The sequence below is a fragment of the Pygocentrus nattereri genome, chromosome 12, assembly GCF_015220715.1.
Source record: "Pygocentrus nattereri isolate fPygNat1 chromosome 12, fPygNat1.pri, whole genome shotgun sequence".
Taxonomy (NCBI): domain Eukaryota; kingdom Metazoa; phylum Chordata; class Actinopteri; order Characiformes; family Serrasalmidae; genus Pygocentrus; species Pygocentrus nattereri.
In genome coordinates this window covers 42,027,289-42,052,896 of record NC_051222.1, presented here as the reverse complement: position 1 = coordinate 42,052,896, position 25,608 = coordinate 42,027,289, and the positions used below count along the sequence as shown (strand labels likewise).

General features: G+C 42.5%; 1 protein-coding gene across 1 annotated transcript; it reads left to right on the top strand.

Annotated features, from left to right (window-relative positions):
- The first annotated feature begins 11,520 nt into the window (after window positions 1-11,520).
- Window positions 11,521-16,148, top strand: LOC108415232 (fish-egg lectin-like). The gene is made up of 5 exons (XM_037543372.1): window positions 11,521-11,612; window positions 13,191-13,418; window positions 14,894-14,940; window positions 15,241-15,368; window positions 15,759-16,148. The coding sequence occupies exons 1-5, from the start codon at window positions 11,558-11,560 to the stop codon at window positions 15,898-15,900; spliced, it is 600 nt and encodes a 199-aa protein (XP_037399269.1). The 5' UTR covers window positions 11,521-11,557; the 3' UTR covers window positions 15,901-16,148.
- The last annotated feature ends 9,460 nt before the right edge of the window (window positions 16,149-25,608 follow it).

Here is a 25,608-nt window from a genome sequence, read left to right as displayed (position 1 = left end):
AAGAAGTCATAGGTAGATGGGGACTTCCAGATCTCCTCAGATCATGGGAAAGAGTTTGTGGATAAGATAGTAAGAATGATTGGGGATAGGACAACGTCTTGGAGCAGTTTACCATCCATAAAGTCAAGGGATTTGTGAAAAAATGAATGCTAGTTTGAAAAATCGCATTGCCAAAATCTGTCAGCAGACAGGTTTAAATTGGGTAGCAGCACTCCCATTAACATTAATGACGAAGACGAGGATGAGGTGGAAGAAGGTGAACTGGTGGAGGAATATTCTTTTTGAATATTTAATCATTTTATATTCATTCTTAGTGGATCTCGCATTCTCTTATGGAGTTGTGATTCGCATATGATGTGTCTGTTGTTTTTCCCAAGGACTCGCTGTTGTTTTCTTTCCCTTTTAGAAAGAAAGGGGGGAGGTTTAGTGTTTGGAAATCGGGATGCGTTGAAGGGGTGCAAACCTTCACGGATGGACGATAAAAATGGACTGAGAGACTCTGAACAAGAAGGTCTACACCCAACACCATCAACACCACTTGGGGAGTCGACATGTGGAAAAGTTTCAGTCTGATACACTGATGTGTTTATATGTCTTTGCTTGAGTACGTTGGGACCTCAGATGTCTTTTCTTTTCTTTTTACGAGTTAGGGAAATGGGTTTTAGGTTTGTTATCGGGTCCGATAGGTCGACTAGCCCGCTAACGAACATTATTTTAATTTGTTTATTTTTGGGGTTCCACATGTATTTGCTTAAGTCAATTTCATACATATTGAATTTTTCTTTTAACGTTGGACTGGAGTTCCATAAAGGAGGTTGCTTGTGGCAGGAGAACCGTGAGAGAATTTTTCCTGTCCAAATTGTTTGATGGATATTTCAGGAAAGTTGGCTGCCTGACAGGTTTTTTCGCTCTCACACTCCAGACAATGTGCAGTTGTTAAGAAAATGTAATGTGTTATATGTGTAGTCGCACTCATGTTCATCTTTTGTTTTTCGAGGCTCTGTATAGCCACGAAGGGGGGAATATGAGGTGTATAGACGATCAACTATGAACAAAGACCGTTGTATTAGTAGATATGGGGGAATAGAATTAGACTACACCCTAGGCAGCTCCACAGCATGGACATTTGATTTGTCATTAACTGCGCAGGTCAGAACTCAACATATAGAGGTTACGATGTTTATCTTTGCTGGGATCTGCAGGTTACGACTAAGTGTGGGTTTGGATGGGGAATCTGGGATGGAGGACTGTGTGGCTTGTGCACATGCTCGTGCCCCGCTGTCCTTAGCCCCAGCTCCTTTATTTCCAGACAAAGATACGACAGGGTTTAAATGTATGAGGCCAGAGACAGGCTAACCACACTTCTATACATAGGATCACTTCGACCTCACCAAAAATTCACCCATTTACATAGACGCCATAGGGGTCCCAAGGGGGGTCCCCGGTGAGTATAAGTTAGTTGATAGCCGCAGGATTCGAAAATATTCCTATTATCTCTGCCCTCTTCCCCGTCACCCCCATCAAAAATGTAGACCGCATCAATTACGTTGATTACCAAGTCATGCGCCTTGCCAATTTAACCAAGGTAGCTGTTGAGGGCCTCAGCCACGTCTTTGATGACTATACACAATAGAATGGCCCTAGACAAGCTTTTGGCGGAAAAAGGGGGTGTCTGTCACACGTTTGGCGATATGTGTTGTACATTCATCCCCAACAACACCGCCCCGGATGGATCAGTCACTAAAGCCCTAGAGGGCCTCAAGGCTCTCTCCAAAGGAATGCATGACAACTCGAGGTTGGACAACGTCATCACGGGGTGGTAAGTTAAGGTGTTTGTTAAATGGAAGGCCGTGTTTATTTCGTTGTGCACTTCAGCCGCAGTATTTCTTGCCATCATTATTACATGCAGCTGTTGTTGCGTTCCTTGTATTAGGACATTAGCTGAGAGGTTTATCACCTCAGTGTTCCATAAACAGGAGCCTAAGGGGGCCATTATGCTTCCTCTCCTGGATAGCAATGGCCGCTCTGGTGACCAGGATAGTGATCTGAAGGATAACGTGGAACTGAATCTGGGTACAATTTATGCTTAGATGTTATGTCTGAATGTTGACCTTTCGGGTGAAAGGTCAAAAGGGGGAATTGTGGAATTATTAGCCTTATTATTGTTCATATTACTCTTAAGATGTATTAAAGAAAGCTTATGTTTAGCATTGAAAGCTTAATGGTCATATTGTGCAATTCTAAGAGCTAAGAGTCAGCACATAAGGCTGTGTGCTGACTAATGGTGGAATACACACGGACGTCAGATAACAGGAAATACCTCGAAGCTGATAGTAGTAGACCCTGGGATTAGCACACAACACATGTGGTTCATCTGGTCAGATAAGCAGAGCCATTGTCTGGAAAACAGGGAGAGTTGATAAACACAGGGAATACCTTAAGCTGACCTTGCAGACGCGCTCACGTCTCGAGCGCATCCTTAAACTTTTATGGTATAGATTGGTGAGCTGGGCTAACGCACACACTGGAGGCTTGATGGAATCTACTGATATCTTGGGTAAGGAAGGAGCGGTCATGCGACTATGAAAAGGGAGTCAGATGAGAAGGGGTCAGAGCTTACTTGGGAGATACATGATGCCTGTTCTCTGTTTGTAACCTCTCCAGAATTCTGTAATAAAACCGTTTGTTTCACTTCAGTGTGATCTACTCATCTCATTTGTTTTGCATCAACGAACATGCAGGACTGGTTTCGTCCACACTACACTCTGGAAATGTTTACATTCCCTGTTTATGTACAAACAGAATAAAACTAATTCCCTCTCCCTGCTTTCTTTCCGAGTATACAATCACCCATATGTCCGGCTGGACACTGAAGGACGACCGACTGCTGAGCCCTCCTGCTACCCACTTCAGACCAGCTGCCCACGTCCAGCTGCCACCACCTGCCTTAGACTAGCTGCCCACCCTACACTGATGTTCTCATAGACTCCTAGTTATTCCTAATACCAATATCACTGCTATTAATATTAGTAGTATAATAACTCTGTAGGTAGTCTGACCAGAGGAGGACGGGTCCCCCCTGGTGAGCCTGGTTCCTCCCAAGGTTTCTTCCTCAGTTCTGAGGGAGGTTCTCCTGGCCACTGTTGCCCCTTGCTTGCTCACCTGGGGGGGTTTGTACATTCTTACAAATAACACTACAAATAAAATTGATTTGATTTGATTATATACTGTATACATTATATATGTATAAAGATCTTGAAATCAGATATCAAAATTAATTACGGTTTGATTATGTAACATTAGCTTCACATAATGCATGAGAAACGCAGCTTGTTAGGTTGTCTTAGACAACTGCCTAAGTTTAACCACAGGAACAATTTCCATCGATCTACAAACACAAATATGGAACACTTGGCTGTTGAAAAGTATTCTAGGATTGCCTGTGCTAATAACTGAGAATCCTGACGTTTACAGATGACACCACTGTGCCAGGCCTCATAGCCAATGGAGATGAGTCCGCCTACAGAAAGGAAGTCGAGCAGGTGGTCTCCTGGTGCTGCTTCCCGGCCAAAAGACTGTAGAAATGGTGGTGGACTTCAGGCACAACCAGGTTTTAGCAAACAGAGTTTCTTCTTAAGAGGAAGCTGTGGAGCAGGTCATAGCTCTAGGATTTAGAAAAATATGAAGAACTAAGTAATTAAATTTATAATCATTATAATTTAAACAGTAAATTAATAAAAGCCTTTACTTCCAACATTACATGAAGTTCTCCGCTGACACTGTCTTACTTGCATATAAAAAGATTTTATTATAGAAGAACAGCATCAAGATCCAGCATCCAGCATTGCTTGAGAGAGGAGTCTCACCAATTGTTCCTCTGAGTTCTTGCTTAAAACTCTCTGCTATATATAGGTTGGTTGCTTACCAAAAGGGAGCTTCTGGACTATACAGTGGGGCAAAAAAGTATTCAGTCAGCCACTGATTGTGCAAGTTCTCCTACTTAGAAAGATGAGAGGTCTGTAATTTTCCTCATACTATGAAATTTTCACTTTAACTATGAGAGACAATATGAGGAAAAAAAAAAAAAATCCAGGAAATCACATTGTAGGATTTTTAAAGAATTTATTTGTAAATTATGGTGGAAAATAAGTATTTGGTCAATAACAAAAGTTCAACTCAATACTTTGTAACATAACCTTTGTTGGCAATGACAGAGGTCAGACGTTTCCTGCAAGTCTTCACCAGGTTTGCACTGTAGCTGGTATTTTGGCCCGTTCCTCCTGCAGATCTCCTCTAGAGCAGTGATGTTTTGGGGCTGTCGCTGGGCAACATGGACTTTCAATTCCCTCCACATGTTTTCTACGGGGTTGAGGTCTGGAGATTGGCTAGGCCACTCCGGGACCTTGAAATGCTTTTTACGGAGCCACTCCTTCGTTGCTGAGCGGTGTGTTTGGGATCATTGTCATGCTGGAAGACACAGCCACGTTCCATCTTCAATGCTCTCACTGATGGAAGGAGGTTTTGCCTTAAAATCTCACGATACACAGCCCCGTTCATTCTTCCCTCAACACGGATCAGTCGTCCTGTCCCCTTTGCAGAAAAACAGCACCAAAGCCTGATGTTTCCACCCCCATGCTTCACAGCAGGTTTGGTGTTCTTGGGAGGCAACTCAGCATTCTTCTTCCTCCAAAAACGATGAGTTTAGTTTTTACCAAAAAGTTCTATTTTGGTTTCATCTGACCACATGACATTCTCCCGGTCCTCTTCTGGATCATCCATATGCTCTCTGGCAAACTTCAGACGGGCCTGGACGTGTACTGGCTTAAGCAGGGGACACGCCTGGCACTGCAGGATCTGAGTCCCTCTCGGCGTCGTGTGTTACTGAGGATAGCCTTTGTTCCTTTGGTCCCAGCTCTCTGCAGGTCATTCATCAGGTCCCTCCGTGTAGTTCTGGGATTTTTGCTCACTGTTCTTGTGATCATTTTGACCCCACGGGATGAGATCTTGCATGGACCCCAGATCGAGGGAGATTATCAATGGTCTTTCTTACAGTTGCTCCCACAGTTGATTTATTCACACCAACCTGCTTGCCTGTTGCAGATTCACTCTTCCCAGCCTGGTGCAGGTCTACAATTTTCTTCCTGGTGTCCTTCAACAGCTCTTTGGTCTTGGCCATGGTTGAGTTTGGAGTCTGACTGTTTGAGGCTGTGGACAGGTGTCTTTTATACAGATAACGAGGTCAAACAGGTGCCATTAATACAGGTAACGAGTGGAGGACAGAAGAGCCTCTTAAAGAAGAAGTTACAGGTCTGTGAGAGCCAGAAATCCTGCTTGTTTGTGGGTGACCAAATACTTATTTTCCACCATCATTTACAAATAAATTCTTTAAAAATCCTCTAATGTGATTTCTTGGATTTTTTTTCTTATATTGTCTCTCATAGTTGAAGTGTAGCTATGATGCAAATTACAGACCTCTCTCGTCTTCCTAAGTAGGAGAACTTGCACAATCAGTGGCTGACTAAATACTTTTTTACCCCACTGTATAAGATAATCTTATTTGTTTGGGGCCCCTCCCTCAATTATAACATATAGTGACATACCATATATGTGTAGCCCCAGCAAGGAAAATACCATATGTGGAGGCCAGATTCCTCACGGTGAAGGTATGTACTGTGTTTAGTATTGTGTGTGGTACCAGGCATGTGATATGATTGTACCTAGAACATTCGGTTCTGCCAATTTTTGTCTATACCTACATGGTCACACTTTAGTTTGTGTATATTTTCTCTAGACATTGTGTATATTTAATATATTTAATTTTTTAATTTATTTATATGTATATATATATATATATATATAGTTGTTGTTTGTTTGTTTGGATTTTTTACTTACTTATTTTTTGTAGAATATCTGAACCTCACCACAAGCATTTCAATGCATAAATGTTTTGACATGTGCAAATGACAAATAAACTTGAAACTTGAAACTGTCACTTGTTATGTACTTGGCTTCAGTCCATGATTGTGACTGTGCGCTGTTTAATGGACCAGCTGAATGTCTGGGTTTCTGCACGCAAGACACAAAAATTTTGTTCCTCAGACATGACATTGCTTCTTGGTTGGTATAATGTGTAATGTTTAAATCAAATCAAATCAAATGTATTTGTAGCGCTTTTTACAACAGATGTCACAAAACTGCTTCACAGAATTCCAGTAAAGACAAAGTTTTAACAGGAATGTAAGAATGTACAGAAACCCCCCCTAGGGGTTTTTCTCTTTCTAGGAGAATATTGTGGTCTATTGTATTGAAAGCTGCGCTGAGGTAAAGTAGCACTAACAGGGATATGTAGCCTTGATCAGAGGCGAGAAGATCATTAGTTATCTTAACTAGAGCTGTCTCAGTGCTGTGGTGTGGCCTGAATCCAGATTGGAGTTTTTCATATATATGGTTCTTATGTTTCAAGGTGAAGGTGGGGTTACATCAGGGATCAGCTTTGAGCCCCCTCCTGTTTGCAAGGGTGATGGACAGGTTGACAGATGAGGTCAGGCAGGAGGCTCCATGGACCATGATGTTTGCAAATTGTAATCTGTGGTGAGAGTAGAGAGCAATTGGAAGAGAATCTGGAGAGGTGGAGGTTTGCACTGGAGAGGAGAGGAATGAAGGTCAGTAGAGACAAGACGGAATACATGTGTGTGAATGAGAGGGAGGCAGGTGGAAAGGTGAAGATGCAAGGAGTAGAGGTCGTAAAGGTGGATGACTTCAAATATCTTGGGTCAACCATCCAGAGCAATGGACAGTGTAGAAAAGAGGTGAGGAAGAGGGTGCAGGCAGGATGGAGTGGGTGGAGATGGGTGTCTGGGCTGATGTGTGACAGAAGAATAGCAGCAAGAGTGAAAGGGAAGGTCTACAAGACAGCAGTGCGTCCTGCTATGATGTACGGTTTGGAGACTGTGGCTCTGTCTAAAAGAGCTGGAGGTGGCGGAGATGAAGATGCTGAGATTTTCGTTGGGAGTGACAAGGATGGACAAGATTAGAAATGAGCAGATCAGAGGGACAGTGAAGGTGGAGCAGTTTGGAGATAAAGCCAGAGAGGCCAGGTTGAGATTGTTTGGACATGTGTTGAGGAGGAATAGTGGATATATTGGGCAAAGAATGTTGGAGATGGAGCTGCTGGGTAGAAGGAGAAGAGGTAGACCTCAGAGAAGGTTTATGGGTGTAGTGAAGGTGGACATGGAGATGGTTGGTGTGAAAGTAGAGGAGGCAATGGATAGGGCAAGATGGAGGCAGATGATCCGCTGTGGCGACCCCTAAAGGGAGCAGCCGAAAGAAGAAGAAGATGTAGATATGAACTAAGTTGTTGGGCCACAGCTTTTTCTAAGATCTTTGATATAAACGGTAAGTTAGAAACAGGCCTGTAATTAGACAAAACGGCGACATCAAGATTTGATTTCTTGATCAGAGATTTGATAACTGCTAGTTTAAAAGCTTTGGGTACATGGCCCAGACTAAGGGACGAGTTTACTATAGTTGAGATAGGGTTTATAATAACTGGCAGTACTTCTTTGAGTAATTTTGATGGAATTGCATCGAGTGTGCAGGTTGTGCAGTTTGCAGAAGAGATAATCTTCTCTAGCTCCAGCTGTGGGAGTGGGTAAAAGGTTTCCAGGCTCTTTTCTACAGCTGTGTTTTGTTCTATATCAGCCACGTCAGAGGACGGTCAATTTGGATTTAATACTGTGGGTTGAATTTGTCGTCTAATATTATCAATTTTATTATTAAAGAAGTCCATAAAAACTTCACTGGTGAGAGTTGCTGGAATTTCTGGTTCATTACCTGCCTGATTTTGTGTGATTTGGGGAAATCACATTAAACAGAACTCTAGGATTATACTTATTATTCTCGATCAGCGAGGCCAGATATGCTGAGCAAGCTTCAGTGAGGGCATTTCTATACTCTATAGGGCCGTCCTTCCAGGCAGAGTGGAACACTTCCAGTTTGGCTTGACGCCATTTCCGCTCTAATTTCCGAGCTGTTTGTTTTAAGGTCCGGGTTTCCATTTGTAACGTGAATGGAAAGGACCTCAAAGGAAGTGAAGGTGTCACATTGTTTCTGACTGATATCGAGAGTATTTTGGTATATTATACAGAATCCACCTCCCTTGCCTGATTGTCTTGGCCTATGTGCATAATTATAGCCTACAGGCGTGGCTTCATGTAAAGCTGAATATTCATCTGGTCTAACCCGTTTCAGTAAGACAGAAAAAGTCAAATTTATGATCACTTATAATTTCATTTACGACGACTGCTTTAGAGTTTAGTGATCTTATATTGAGTAGTCCAAGTTTTAGATCTAAGGTGTTAGTGCCATCATCAGAACATGGATATATGTTGATTAGGTTATTTAAATGGACTGATTGAGTTTTTCTGTGATTAAATTTAGTTTTAATCCGGGGCAAAGACACAGTCTCAATAAGGTTGATCTTAGGTGACGCCTCAAGGCTAACTTCACGTGTCGAACAATTGAGTCTCCTATGACCAGAGTGCTTTTAACAGGCTTCACAGTGGGTGCTTCACTGAGCGGGGAAACCTGTTTGACACGCGAATGGGAGGAGCGTGGTGTTCCGGTGGGCTAGCTTTGGCCTCAGCGTTAGCATTAGCCTTAGTTTTCCGGCTAGACCGCCGAGTCGTCACCCATTCGCCCCGCTGTGAGGGCTCTGACGCCGGAGTCGAGGGGGTGCTAACTCTCCCTAGGGTACCCGGAGCTGCTAACGCTGCCTCTGGCTGCCTATCCCTTAATAATCCCTGGATGCACCTCTAACTGGTCGACCTTCTCCACCAGAGAGCTAACTAACTGGCACTTAGCACAAACACTATCGCTATCACTAGAGGCGGAAAAGGGCGTTAGGCTGAACAGGCCACACTCTGCGCAGACGAAGCAACCAGCAGAAGCCATGATATTTCAGCCACTTACCGCTTTTGGTTGATTTGGTTTAAGGGCATTGAATTATGGGTATTGATGTGTATTTGCATTATTACTTCAGAAAGTGTAGTCAAATTTTTCTCTTCCTTTTTCCTCCTCACTGCACTCATCTTTGTTTTTGTTAAATACACAAGCTATCTGTAGTAAATTTCAAGCACCTCATCGATATTCAAGTCCAGTTTATCCTTTTGGAACAGGAGAAGCTCAAAAACATCAGAGGGAAGTTAAACTCACTCGGCTGCCTGAGGTTCTTACAGGAAAAGCTCAGCTTCTTACCTAATCTAGCTGAAGCTTCAGTAACTGTCAGATCACTGTTTTAAAAATGTATTAAACCTTCAGCTCAGTTAGTTATCACACGAGCTGTGATCTGAGTCCGCAAGGAAGATAAGCATGGATGATGCTCATGTTTGGGACCAGACGAAATGAGATGTTTAATAGGAATATGGACAGACACAAAATGAACTGCAGATGAGGAGGCTGAGCAGATAAAACAGTAGTAATTTGTTGCTGCTTAATGCAACGATTTGCATTTTCCATCCCTCACAGCAATCAATTCATTTAACAATTGCAGTGTGACTAACTGCAGACACATTTGACTACTAAGTGCAAATGCATGTGGCTAAAATCTTATTTAATGGGGTCAAAGGTATTGTGGTGGAAAATCGTGACAAAAAATGAATTTGAGCCTCTGAGTCTTTATCAAAATGAGTAACAAGTTTATTAAAAAGCCAACATGACAAAAAATGGATTCTCTCTCCCATTCCCAAATCTTCTCTAGCTGTGTGTTGTGCTGCTTATTCCCTTCTGTCATTCCCCCGCCCTTACGTTCCTTTCATGGCAGTAAGCATTAGTCAGCATTATTCTCAATTGTACACCATTCTCTTACATGTTTATCTTATATGACCTGTTTACAGCGAGCAGCCAAGCAAAACATCCAGATTCGACCCGTAGCCTTGTGGCTGGGCACCACTGCCTTGCTGCCTCTATCTGCACACTCTGCTTCTGTTCTCATAGCGAGGTCACTTCCACTTACCTCCTAAGAAACAAAACAATCCTGCTATCTCTCGGCCATGGTGACATTTAGAATCATCCTTAAGCATAAAAGCTCAAAAGGCGTATTTCAACACTATTAAATACATTTCCACCACAGCATGATGTATGTTCAGGGGACAGGTGTGGCTCTGTGGGGATCCAAACCAGGAATTTAACCACTTCTGTTAATGGGGAGTGTTCGAAAAATCAGTATTATACTCTAAGTCAATGATCACTATCATATCAATGTTGTAACCACTTACTAACAATAGTATAATGATCTTTAATGCACCCCTATCCTAGCCGTACACTGGCCTACCAGTGCACTTCTCCTTTGTTTCACCCCTGGCCTACCAGTGCACTTCTCCTTTGTTTCACCCCTGGCCTACCAGTGCACTTCTCCTTTGTTTCACCCCTGGCCTACCAGTGCACTTCTCCTTCTTTGACATAGTAAGACAAGTATACAGATGAGATGCTGCATTGTTCTTATGATATACTAAGACAGGAGGAGCTGAGGGGGGGCCCAAAGGGAAGCATGACATACACCCTGGCTCATCACAAGGTAATAGTAGGTGTTGGCTCAATGTTCTCAATGTAGACTATGTTCATTGTGTAACTGCTCCCTTTCTGCAAGAATATAGATTCAAAGACATCTGTGATCTCAGGCTGATTATTTAAAATAATTTTTCTGTCAGGTTGATTCCCATCACACTATATCAGTGTTGGCACAACTGGAAAACCCTTTTCTTTCAGCTGTTTGTTCAACTGCTAAGCACCATGTCAAATGCAAGTCAGAGCACACATGCAAAAGACATCCCGATGTAAGTGAGGAAAACACTTGACCAAACATTGGTGCATCTATTGGAGACACAGACAATCAATATTTTTGTGCAGACATCTGATAGTCATGTGATCAGCTATCAGTGCAGAATGCAATTTAAAACAAGGAAGAAACAACTAAAATAGCAAAAAAGACAAGTAAAAGTAGACAATAAACATTACTTCTATAGAAACACAAAAAGTATTCCTTATTTACTCTAATTTCATGTAACTCACACTACCACCACCATGCTTCACTGTTGGAATGATGTTCTTATTGTGGAATGCTGAATTAGCTTTACACTGGATATAAAAGGATTTCATAGGGTTTGTTTCATCCTTAACAGAGTGTTTTGTTTCTTTAGAGTTAGTGTTTTTCTCTCCACAGTCTCTTTCAAATAGTGGAATCATAAAAACTGAAATGATCTAAACTGAGTGAGGCCTGCAGTTCCTTGGATGTTCATCTGGGTTCTTTTGTGACTCCCTGGATGAGCTGCTGTTGTTGTTTTAGTGGGAAGGTTCACCCCTTTACTCCAAGTTTACTCTATTTGGACAGTCTCACCACAATCCTTCCCTCCTGATTGGCCTGTTTTGGTTTATCTTGGCACCTCCTCATCAGATTCACCTGACTGAGTTCCTCTTTCATGGAGTATTTATGCTCTCCAGATATGCTCAGACTCAGCACTTCAGATCTAACCAAGACAAACATTGACACTGACCAAAGGCCATGGAGAGAACAGCAGTCGTCTTCGTCCTCCTCAGCTTTTGCTTCACCTCTCTGGGTGAGTATATGGCTCTCTTTAAAATGAACGTATACAGTAAGGGATGAACATTCAGACAGATTTCTTTGTGCTATACAATATATTCACAATACATAAATCCACACATTTTTATCAAGCAAAAAAATGTTTTAGACACAGACATTTAGAACATTTGAGATATATTCATAATAAAACCATTTGAAAAATAAATGCTTGGACATTTGATCTGCATTTTAGCAACATTAAGAGATGAAGATAAGATAATGAAACAGATAAAAATGGTTTTTTTCTTCTTATTTGTAAAATATATTTAACAGAAACACAATTTTCTTGTAAGTAAAAAGTTAAGACACCCCACATGTATTACTACTTAAAATGCCTTAAATTAGAATCAGGTGCATCACAGCAGCTGCACATGATTAGAACATTATCAGAGAGGATTTTGGAGGAGATAGTCTTATTGAAAGCTCAGACCCTGGCGAGACGCCTTCAGAAAGAAGGTTGTCAATGTAAATCAGATGTCAAGACAGCGGAAATCAGAATTTCCACTGTCCGGAAACAAGTGAAAATTTACAAGTGAAGGACATTTAAAACAACAACCATCATGTCGTCCTATCAAGTTCAGGCCAAGAGCAGACCGCAAGATGCATAAAGAAATGTCCCACTATCCTGAAATGACAACACAAGACCTACAGGCATGAGGTACCATAGCAGATACTAAAGTGCTTAAATCTACCACAGAATCTACCGAGTTTGATTTTCATGGGAAGTGTGCAAGGAGGAACCTCTTGCTGTTTCAATCTTGGGGCAAGACTAAACTTTGCCAGAGAACACCTAGACAAAGACCAGGACCTCTGGATCATTGTGCTTTGGACAGATGGATTCAACGTTTGAGCACTAGAACCTCATGCAAGCTGTGAAGCATGGCGGTGGAAGTGTCACGGCTTGGGGCTGCCTTGCTGCAGCATGGCCTAGCAAGCTCTCCATCATATAATTCATTTTGAATTCTTTGCTGCTTTGAGGAAAATATGAAACTGTCCAAATATTAGAGGTAAAGCAGAGGTTAAATGTGCAACATGACGATGCCTCAAAACACTGCAGTAAATCCACAAAGGTAGGCTCAAAAGAAAGAAATGGAGAGCTGAAAGAGTTCCGCACTGGGGAGTGGGAAAAATTTCTGTCGATGCCAGAGACTCGTAGACGCATAGGAAAGGATAGAACTAGTATAGGACACGTCTAATTGAGGTTTTTCATTTAAAGGGGGAAATACCATCTATTAGGGTACAGGGTTTCTTACCTTTTCCTCAGGAAAAGTTGGCATCTTTTTTTCATTTTTTTGTTAAATAAATTATCAATTTTTTTATTGATTTTGCAAAGGCAATGCAATTACATCACCTTTATCTATAGACATCGTTGAAAAGAAGATCAAATATTGGTCCATATTTTAAAATAAAGAAACATATTTAATGGGACGTCTTAATTCTTTACTGCATATATTTGCAATTTGCTCAGTTTGTTCATCTTTATTTGTGTTGGCTGATTTATGTGAATTGCTGCTGTAATATCTCTGTCTTTCTGTCTGTCTGTCTGTCCTCCCAGCTTTAGAGTGCAGGTTGGTTCCAGGCAGCCTGAAGCAGCTTGATGTTGGGAATGGTCAAGTGTTTGGGGTCAACTCCAATAATCAGATCTACACGCTGTACAGCACCAGCTGGATCCAGGTTCCTGGATCTCTGAAGCACGTCAGTGTGGGACCTGCTGGCGTCTGGGGAGTCGATTCCAACAATTACATCTACAAACTTGGGGGAGGAGATTGGGTTATTGTTCCAGGTGAGTTGCTCTTACTTGAGAGCCAACAAATATCAACAAATAGCCTCCAGCCCAGTGTGTGAATGAGAGTTCAATGTTCAATAAATGATGTCCTGAAAGTTTGCTCAAGTGCTCAGTCCAAGTAAACTCAGGCAGCAGGAACATGGAGAGAGTCTGATACTGTGTATATAGTTTGAGCAGGTTTTGTGTTCGTGATCTGGTGGGACTGTGGCTGTGGCCAGTTTAACGACTCAAGCTTGGAAACTAGGACTTTCCCTTGTGCAGCAGTGGAGCTGCCGTACCAGCCTGTGAAGCAGCTGGTCAGGATGCTGCCCAGTCTCAATGTCTCTACCCTGGATGTTCACTGAAGTGGGTGAGGAGAACTCAGTCCTGCGGAAATCCACCACCAGCTCTTTGATTTTAGCCGTGTTGATCTGGAGGCAGTTCTGCTGGCACCAGTCCACAAAATTCCTTGTAACTTCTCTGTATTCCCTTTCATCGTCATGTGAGATGTAGCTAACGGTGGCAGAGTCATCAGAGAATTTCTGGAAGTGACAGGTTGAGGTGTTGTGGATGAAGTCGGCGGTGCAGAAGGTGAAGAGGAATGGGGTCAGGACTGTTCCCTGTGGGGCCCCCGTGCTGCAGAGCAGTGTCTCTGATACACAGTCCTTAGGTCACACATACTGCGGTCCATTTGTGAGGCAGTCCATAGTCCATGTGATGAGATGGTGATCCACCCCTGCTTTCTCCATCTTGCTCCCTAGGGCTTGATGGTGTTGAAAGCACTTGATAGATCAAAGAACATGATTCTAACAGTGCTTCCCACCTTGTCAAGATGAGCGAGGGATCTGTGGAGTAGGTAAGTTATTGCATCCTCCACTCCAATGCCTGGCTGGTAGGCAAACTGCAGAGGATCCATAGGTCCCATCAGTGAACGAAGATGGGCAAGAACAAGTCTTTCCAAAGCCTTCATCAGATGTGAGGTCAGTGCCACTGGTCTGTAGCCATTCAGATAGGTACTACACACGATGTCTTCCAGAGTACTGGCACTCTCTCCTGTTTCAGGCTTGGGTTGAAAATGTCCTTTACTATCCCACACAGTTGGTCTGCGCAGTGCCTCAGGATCCCAGGACTGATGTTGTCTGGACCTGCTGCCTTCCTCAGTTCCCTCCTCACCTGTTCTCTGGTTAGGGACAGAGGAGCACAGGGCTGAATGCGGGGAGCTGAAAGCAGGGGTGTAAGCTGGGCTGAGGGAGGGTCAGCTACCAGATCAAATCTGTTGAAGAAGGAATTGAGGTCATTTGCCCATTGCAGGTTTCCTACAGGCTGCCTGTTGGACTCCTGAAAACCTGAGATGGTTTTAAGACCCCTCCAAACTCCAATTGCATTGTTCTGTTGAAGCTGGCCTTCCGTTCTCTTCCTGTACTGGTCTTTGCCCGCTCAGATTTTCCTCCACAGCTCCTTCTGTACTCTCCTCATTACCTCTTTGTTTCCAGATCTAAATGCCCTCTTCTTTTCTTCCAGAAGGGCCTTCAGATCTGGGGTAACCCAGGGCTTGTTATTGGAAAAACACCGTACAGTCTTGGTGGGTAGGGTGTTCTCCACACAGAAATTTATGTAGTCTGTGATGCAATCAGTGAGACCACCAACATCCTCACCATGTGGGTCACGGAGAACCTCCCAATCTGTTGTTTCAAAATTGTTGTTACACTATTGATTGTACTTTTATTTCAGCGATGTTTAAAAGTCTTTTTTAACATGTTTGCTACTGTTATCTTATATCTTTTATTAGCCTCTACCATGCTTCCTACCTAATTTTCAGTCTGAGTCTGCTTTATTTCAGGATGTGACTCCAACGACTTGTGCTGGCTCCTTAAACTGGGAGCAGATATCTGGAGGTCTTTCCATGATTGAGGTTTCCACGGATGGAAAAGTCTTCGGGGTCAGTTCGATTGGAGAGGTCTATCAGAGGTAATTTTATTAAGCAGTTATTATTGCGTGTAGTGGATGTTTGTTAACAAATGTGGTAGGTGAGCAGCTCCTAAGTGGCGCAACCATCTAAGCATTGGCTCTATCATCAGGAGATCACGTTTTTCATACCTGGTGACCTCTTGGACTCCGTGGCCAGGAGTCCAAGAGAGCTCAATTGGTCTCGGCCTCGGGGTGGGTAGGATGGCCCCTCGAAGCCTGTGCTAGCAGTCGCCCTTCTGGTGCTGGTGGTACTGGATGGTATTCGACCCATTAACTAGTGATTAGAATTAGGCATGACTAAACTGGGGGGAAGAGTGGTAGATGAGTCTTGAAATGAGAGACCTTGTCTTGATACCAAATGACCAATTTGATTTGATTGGTGTCTTGCAGGGATGGTGTTTCACCAAGTAACCCTACTGGCACTGGGTGGCGCCAAGTACCATCTCCTCAGAAAATCAAGCATGTTTCTTACGATAACGGCCACCTGTGGCTCATCGGCAGAGATGACCGCATCATGGACTGCACCGAATGAAAGGGCAGAGAGCTCTAGAGCCCTGCAGTGAAGTCCAGATCAGACACCTCATCTCATCTTAGAGTCTCTGAGGATGAACAGCAGCACAAAAGTTATGATCTATAATGGTGACTGGAACTCTTTCCTGACTACGTTTCCACCTTTTCTATTGCATTTAACCAAAACTTTCACATGTTGCTAGGCTGAAAAAAGAAGGTAATATTACGCCCAATGCAATAAATGTTTACTTTCATTAAGCATTAAGCAAATATGAATCTTGTGTTATTTTTTCCATTTCATATATGTCCTATGATTTATGGGCTTTGTTTTGAAAAGTCTGGGGTACTAGGAAAAAAGCTTATAGAAGATTCCCTTAGAAAAATATTTCTCTTGAAAAAACAGAAGTCCTCTCATCATATGTAAAAGTACTGGGTAATTCCAGCTGCTTTAAAATAGCTGTGCTATTTCAGAGATGTGTGGTGCGCTCACCCAGGGAATCTAACTCCTGCCTGCTGGATGGAGTGCAGAGGTCTTACCCACTACACTGTACTCAACCACCAGCCACTAGTATTATGCATTTGTGGCCAGGCTGGGCTCCTCAGTGAGTTAAATCAAATGGCTCAGTTCACTAATAAGAATCAAATTAATCTCAAAGTAATGACATTAGCAGATTTACAAATATAACATATATATTTAAAAGTTGTTCATTTCTCCCAGATGCAAGCATTACATTTAGTTTTACTTTGATGCTAATGTCAGTTTGGATGTAACAAAATACAAGTATTGGGAAAATGTATTCAGAAAAGAGAATATAAGCATTTGCATTACATCCCAGTTACACTTTGTAAAGACAGTGTTCAGAATCCTGTGGTATCAGCAGAAGAAACACCCAAGTGACCATGATTCTGCTGTAACAAGTGCTCTTTACTGAACACACCGGTAAAAAGGAGCACCTATAAGACACTGGACTTGAGAGAGAGGTCACCTCTAGCCCCTGACGGTGCACATCTACTCCCCGACACCAAATAACATAAACTACATGTACACAACAATTAACCACATTAAACAACAAACAGTCCCTTTGTTGGAGGTGTGCTACCATGAGCCTTTGCACGTGGTCATCTGCCGAGCCACACCATCAGGCTCAGGCACCAGCAGCCTGCTACAATACGATTACTTTACATTTTTGGAAAGTATTTTTAGAAAACACTAAATCTTAAAAAAAAATACAATCCCATTTGCAAAAATGTTTGGACGCTGTGCAAAATGGTACATAAGAATAAAATTCAGTGATGTGCAAGTAATTTAAACCATGTATTTAACTGAAAGTAGTACAAAGACCACAAATCACATTTTTTTTCACACGTTTTTTAATAAAAATTTCCCATTTTAAATTTGATGCCAACAACACGTTCCTAAACAGTTGGGACGGGTCTGTTTACCGCTGTGTTTCATCACTTCTTCTTTAACAGCTCTGTCAGTGTTTGGGAACTGAGGAGACGCTGCTGTAGCTCTGAAAGTGAAATGTTTTCTGTTCTTGTTTGATGCAGGATTTGAGCTGATCGTCAGTTTCAGGAGCTCATTTGTCATATTTTTCATTTTATAATGTGCCAAATGTTCTCCGTGGTGACTGGTCTGGACTGCAGGCAGGTCAGTTTAGCATCCGGACTCTTTAATACGGAGCAGTGCTGCTGTAATACATGCAGAATGTGGTTTAACATCACCTTGCTGAAATAATCCAGGCCTTCCCTGAAAAAGACGTCGTCTGGACGGCAGCAGATGTTGATAAAACATGTTTATATCATTCAGCTTTAATGGAGCCTTCACAGATGAGCACGTCACCCATGCCATGTGCACTAATGCCCCCTAAACCATCATGAATACTGGCTTTAGAACTGAGCACTGATAACAAGCTGAGTGGTCTTCAGCCCGGAGGACACAGTGTCCACGATTTCCTAAAGAATTTCAAATGTTGAATCGTCAGACTGCCGGACACTTTTCCACTTCCCCTCAGTCCATTTTAAATGAGCTCAGGCCCAGAGAAGGTGGCAGCGTTTCTGGATCCTGTTTATATTTGGGTTCTTCTTCGTGTTTTAGAGTTTAACAGCATTTGTGGATGCAGTGATGAACTGTGTTCACAGACAGTGGTTTTCAGAAGTGTTTCTGAGCCCATGCAGTGATTTCCACTACAGAATCATGTCTGTTTTTAATGCAGTGCTGCCTGAGGGCCCAAAGATCACGGCCAGCAGATACTGGTTTTCAGCCTCGTCCCTCACAGATAGAGATTTCTCCAGATTCTCTGAGTCTTTAATGATATTGTACCGCAGACGATGAAAAGCAGAAGCTCTTTGCTGTTTTATGTTGAGAAACGTTCTTCTTGAATTGTTGCTCTATTTGATGGTGCAGTCATTCACAGAATGGTGAACCTCCTCACATTTACTTCTAAAAGACTCCGCCTCTCTGAGACGCTTTTTTAGACCCAATCATGTTACTGACCTGCTGCCAATCAACCACCAGATGCTTTTGTTTTTTTTAAGCATTGTACAACATATTGCTGGCATCAAATTCAAATATACATATACATATAGGGTTTAAATGATTTGCACATTATTTCATTTTTCTTGTTATTTACATTTTGCGCAATTTTCTTGGAAATGAGGTTGTAGCTATGTATTGTGTACAAACAAATCGACTATTTGAGCAAACTAATTTAAATGAACACCTGGAGCTGACCCAGTTGAAGAGTCTTGTTTTTAACACAAGACAAATAGATGAAATGAGCTCACTTGAAGTGTGAAAGTTTCTTACCTATCTGTGACTTTTCATCTTGAGCTGCAACATAATAGAATGATTCAGACGCTCGTGGATAGAAAATGGAAAAAAGCTTTACTTGTGAAATTGTGATCCAAAGTCGCATTCAGGTAACAAGCAAAAGTCAAATCCAACAGAGACAGAAAGTACAAACAAACAAACATAACAACTGGAAAACAGAGTCCAGAGGGCAAAGGCAAAAAGGGAAAAGTCCAAAAATACAGAAAAGAATGCAAATGCACCTCACAAAGATCTAAACTAAAAGCCCAGGCTTTGTACTACTCCCACTAGGCAAACTAAGACAGTGACAGGTGAAACTCATTAGTATTCAGGAGAGGCTGAATGGTAATTGGAGCAGGGTGGAAGGTCAGGAGTCACATGAGCTCCCAGAGGATGCTGGGAGATGGAGTCCATGGAGGTGTCAAGTCCGGAGGGATGCGTGACACCAGCAAGAACAGTTTGCTTATAGCATGGGTCGGTTAAGAAGAGTAATTTCATACCTTCAACAAAAATCAAACATCTTGGCTGTAAATATGTCTCAGTGTGTGTTAATGTACTAAACGCTCTAAAAAGTATAATAGGAATAAAAACCCAGACTTATTTTGCTCTGCTTCAAGCTTTAGCTCAGCTACAGCCGCTTTTCTCATATCTCCAGCAGGAAACTTTTCCACAAGAGTGGAACAGTACTCTGTAAAATGTCTCTCGACTTTCGATTTTATATGAGGTTGAAGTTGCTTCTCATTCATCAGCTTCTTGTTCAACTTTTTCCGTTCCACCTTAAATGGGGCCTAAGGTGCCAGAGTGTAACAGCTGTATCATTTAAGGTGGAACGGGAAAATTTAAATAAGAAACTGGCGAATGAGAAACTTCACAGATTTTGGCCTTGTGACACCACATTTCCATCGCTAAGTCTGCTCTGCTGTAAGCATCTTCAGAGTAAAACTAGAGGTGATGTGTAACGCGCCAACGTAAATTAGATGCTTGTGGTTAGAGAACAAAAATGAGATTTTACTAGTGGAATCAGCGTCCAAGATCGTAGTCGAAAAACATGCAGGGGTCACATCTAAAAGACACGGCAGACACAAACAGACAAACATATCACGCTAGTAACAGTCCAAAAAGGGGCAGGAACAAGGCGTCATCAAAAAACAAGCAAACAGGTCCAAAACCGGAATCAGAGAACAAGGGCAAACAAACCAGAGGGCAGAGCAAAAAGCAGAGTCTGAGAAATGAAAAGCTGTTCATTCACAGAATACAAACTATAGATGCAACACTCAGTAAATCACAAACAGATACGATATGTCGCAACCTTCTAGGACTAAAGCCTGGGCTCATAAACTTAACTGAGAAAGTCATATGATCAACAACACAGGTGGCACACATCAGTACTCCGGTGATCTAGAGCGCTGATAGGAACGTGAGGAAAGGTCAGGAGTAAAGTGATCTCCCTAAGGATTCTGGGAGATGGAGTCCGGATCCTGGCTAGAACTCATCAGATGCGTGGCGTGATGTCAATGTCGAGAAGAAATAAACTTATATTTTAAAACATGGATATTTGCTAGTGTCATTACTAACTTTGAGATTTTTTATATAAAAACAAAGACAGATAATGAAAGGGAGATTTCCTAGATGGCCTCTGAACAATGATCAGTACAACATCACTTTGTTAAGTAGAAGATACGATACGACGCCATTTAACAACTGAGGCTCTAAAAAGACACAAAGACCGGAATATTGCTGACATTGGCCGAGTTTGAAAGAACTGGCAATGCTGTTGAATGGAGAGCTGTTTAGCAGCTAAAACAGCTGGTTCTTATTGGTGAACTGAGCCATTTAAGTGATACTGTTTTGATCCCACAACCGGGGAAATTCCATCTCCGCATTTAACCCATCCATGCAAGTGAAACACCACACACACACTAGGGGGCAGTGAGCACACTTGCCCAGAGCGGTGGGCAGCCCTATCCACGGCGCCCGGGGAGCAATTGGGGGTTAGGTGTCTTGCTCAAGGACACCTCAGTCATGGACTGTCGGCGCTGGGGATTGAACCGGCAACCTTCCGGTCACAGGGCCAGTTCCCTAACCTCCAGCCCACGACTGCCCATTTGATGTGGCTCACTGAGGATCCCAGCCTGGCCACCAATGCATAGTGTTGTGGGTAAGACCTCTGCTCTCCATGCAGCAGACAGGAGTTAGATTCCCTGGGTGAGCGCACCACAAGTCTCTGTAATAACACAGCTATTCTAAATCAGCTGGAATTCCCAGTACTTTTACACTGGATACTTAAATACATGAATTATAATAAAGTATTCAAGTAGAAATCTAAATAGAGGACTGTTTTCAAAATAAATATTTTACTAAAGGTATCTGCCTCTTTCCTAGTACCCCAGACTTTTCAAAACAAAGCCAAACATCACAGGATATGTATGTTGGAAAAAATAAGCTGGATTCATATTCGGTTAATCAAAGTAAAGATTTATCTTTGCCTTCTACACTGCAGACTGCGGTTCAATCCCCCACCAGGGCAAGCAGCCTACACTATACCAATAAGGCACCTAACACCACCTTCGCCTACCTGTGTAAAAAAATGATCAAATTGTAAGTTGCTCTGGATAAGAGCATCAACCAAATGCCATAAATGTAAATCACCTTCATAATGTAGATGTTGTTCGACACACGACCAGGATGGAGCCAGAAAGTTCGCCACACAACCAAGATTGAGCCAGAAAGTTCAACACAGGACCAGAATGGAGCCAGAAAGTTCGACACAAGCCTAGGATGGAGTTAGAAAGTTAAATACATGACCAGGATGGAGTTAGAAAGTTAGACACAAGATCAGGATAGAACCAGAAAGTTAGACACAAGACCAGGATGGAGTTAGAAAGTTAGACACAAGACCAGGATGGAGTTAGAAAGTTAGACAAAAGACCAGGATGGAGTTAGAAAGTTAGACACAGGACCAGGATGGAGATAGAAAGTTAGACACAAGACCAAGATGGAGTAAGAAAGTTAGACACAAGACCAAGATGGAGTAAGAAAGTTAGACACAAGACCAGGATGGAACCAGAAAGTTAGACACAAGACCAGGATGGAGTTAGAAAGTTAGACACAAGATCAGGATAGAACCAGAAAGTTAGACACAAGACCAGTATGGAGCCAGAAAGTTAGACACAAGACCAGGATGGAGTTAGAAAGTTAGACACAAGACCAGGATGGAGTTAGAAAGTTAGACACAAGATCAGGATAGAACCAGAAAGTTAGACACCAGACCAGGATGGAGCCAGAAAGTTAGACACAAGACCAGGATGGAGTTAGAAGGGGTTTCAGACCTGGAAGGATGTTGAGTGAGGCCATTCCTGTTGTTCCTTTTGGCCACTGTTGTTTTTTCAAAACCTATAACTAATCACAACAACATGTCAACAGTGTGAGTTATTACAAAAGAGTTTCTGAAAACTAAAGTAGTCAACAACTTTTTTCATATACTTACACAAGGAAAACAACTGGGGAACAGTTAACAAAAACTCGAGACCTGAGAGAATATAATCTGCCGGCTCAGCAGAGCGACATGCATGTGCCAGTAAACTCAAAACTGAGCACTGAGCCTTTGGAGCGCTCCTTAAGTAGAGCGTGCACAGCTGCACAGCTTGTCATGGTTCTCTGACTTCTTCTAGTGGTTGGAGGTGTCCTAGAAGGGGCACAGGTTACAGTTAACCATATTAACAATAATGGTTTGCTCATGCTGAAAAGCTGCTATTTTAGAATAATACATGGATGTCTGTCTGAATTTAAGTTTTCCCCCTTTGTTTATGCTGCAGTCTTCCAAGCTGGAAGTGTTCTACACTGCCTGGAAGGACGGCCTTATAGAGGATAGAAATGCTCTCACTGAAGCTCGCTCAGCATATCTGGCCTCGCTGATCGAGAATAATAAGTATAATCCTAGAATACTGTTTAATGTGATTTCCCAAATCACAAAAAATCAGGCAGGTACTGAACCAGAAATTTCAACAACATTTACTGAACATCAGATCAAATAAAGTCCAGTTTGGTCGGATTTCAACAACTTTTACTGAACATCAGATCAAATGAAGTCCAGTTCGGTCAGATTTCAACAACATTTACTGAACATCGGATCACATAAAGTCCAGTTCGGTCAGATTTCAACATTTACTGAACATCGGATCAAATAAAGTCCAGTTCGGTCAGATTTCAACAACATTTACTGAACATCGGATCAAATAAAGTCCAGTTCGGTCAGATTTCAACATTTACTGAACATCGGATCAAATAAAGTCCAGTTCGGTCAGATTTCAACAACATTTACTGAACATCAGATCAAATAAAGTCCAGTTCGGTCAGATGTCACCAACATTTACTGTATATCAGATCAAATAAAGTCCAGTTCGGTCAGATTTCAACACCATTTACTGAACATCAGATCAAATAAAGTCCAGTTCAGTCAGATTTCAACAACATTTACTGAACATCAGATCAAATAAAGTCCAGTTCGGTCAGATTTCAACAACATTTACTGAACATCAGATCAAATAAAGTCCAGTTCGGTCAGATTTCACCAACATTTACTGAACATCAGATCAAATAAAGTCCAGTTCGGTCAGATTTCAACAACATTTACTGAACATCAGATCAAATAAAGTCCAGTTCAGTCAGATTTCACCAACATTTACTGAACATCAGATCAAATAAAGTCCAGTTCGGTCAGATTTCAACAACATTTACTGAACATCAGATCAAATAAAGTCCAGTTCAGTCAGATTTCACCAACATTTACTGAACATCGGATCAAATAAAGTCCACCACCCTGCTGAATTTAAACAATTCTCCATAGTTTATCGTTTATAGGTCTGTGCAGGTATTTTCCACCCAGTGTTTCTGATTTTATTACCTTTCCATACCTAAATACAGAAAAAGAACCATTTGCATGCTTATCAGGTTCCTTGCATGGTGAAATGGTTCTTTAGATTGATGGAGAATGTGTTGCTTATGGTTCTATACAGAACTGTGGTCCATCTGTTTCTCTGATACTTTGCTAGCCCCTGATTTTACCCTGTTCTTCAGTGGTCAGGACCCCCATGGACGCTCACAGAGCAGGTACTATTTGAGTGGCAGATCATTCTCAGCACTGCAGTGACACTGACGTGGTGGTGGTGGTGGTTTATTAGTTTGTGTTGTGCTAGTACGAGTGGATCAGACACAGCAGTGCTGCTGGAATTAATAATAAAGGGGTGGGGTTTGGGTGGGCCGGCATGGTGGCGTGGTGGGTAGCGCTGTCGCCTCACAGTGAGGAGGACCTGGGTTCGATGGGGGCGACCGGGGTCCTCTCTGTGTGGAGTCTGCATGTTCTCCCCATGTCTGCGTGGGTTTCCTCCGGGTCCTCCGGTTTCCTCCCACAGTCCAAAGACATGCAGTCAGGCCGATTGGACGTGCTAAATTGCCCCTAGGTGTGAGTGTGTGAGTGACTGTCTGTCTGCCCTGCGATGGGCTGGCGACCTGTCCAGGGTGTATCCTGCCTTTCGCCCGAAGACTGCTGGGATAGGCTCCAGCACCCCCCGCGACCCTGACGGAGAAGCGACTTAGAAAATGGATGGATGGATTGGGTGGGCAGAGTTTGAGCTATTTCAGTTGTTTTGTAGGTAACTACCTGGGATTGGCTGAGGGACAGATGTGAAAACAACAACATGGAGGGTGATGAGGAAGGAGGTGAAGGGGAAAACTTCCTTCCAGTCCTTGCTGATAAGGGCCTGTCGTCAGCAGTAAGCAGTAAAAGTACTGAGGAGGTGAACTTCAGCATGTTGACGTTGCCCAGACGTTTTTTTCCAGTGCTGTGAAAAAGTGTTTATGCTGATTTGTCACATTTAAATGTCTCAGATGTTGCAAAGAAGCCAAATTCGTCCCGATTAAGAATGAATATTGGTGATCATATATATCTATAAAATATATATCTACAGATATGGAATATCTAAAACTTTCATATGTCTTGTCGGCTGTCTGTTTTAGGGCATTGTGATTGTTTCTTATGAGTTCATTCAGCTCATATCTTGTTGCTTTAAGAGCTTTTTGCTTTTTTATGAGATACATAATTCTATTTATGCATAATTCTATTTTCATACTTTTTCTGCATTCCGAAATACAACCCCACTTCCAAAAAACTTGGGACACTGTGCCAAATGTAAATGCAAACAAAATTAAATGAAGTGCAAATCATTTAAACCCTATATTTATTTGAATATCCTACAAAGACAATATATCAAATGCTAAAACTGAGAAATTTCATTGTGTTTTGAAAAATATTTGCCCATTTTGAATTTGATGCCAACAACATGTTCCTAAACAGTTGGGACGGGTCTGGTTACCGCTGAGTTTCATCACCTCTTCTTTAACAGTGCTCTGTCAGTGTTTGGGAACTGAGGAGATGCTGCTGTAGCTCTGACAGTGAAATGTTTTGCCATTTTTGCTTAACACAGGATTTTAGCTGCTCATGATGAAAGCAGGTTCACACTGAGCACATGTGACAGACGTGACAGAGTCTGGAGATGCCGTGGAGAGCGATCTGCTGCCTGCAACGTCCTTCAGCATGACCGGTTTGGCAGTGGGTCAGTAATGGTGTGGGGAGGCATTTCTTTGGAGGGCCGCACAGCCCTCCATGTGCTCGACAGAGGTAGCCTGACTGCCATTAGGTACCGAGATGAGATCCTCACCCCCTTGTGAGACCATATGCTGGTGTGGTTGGCCCTGGGTTCCTCCTAATGCAGGACAATGCTAGACCTCATGTGGCTGGAGTGTGTCAGCAGTTCCTGCAAGATGAAGGCATTGAAGCTATGGACCGGCCCGCCCGTTCCCCAGCCCTGAATCCGATTGAGCACATCTGGGACATCATGTCTCGCTCCATCCACCAACGCC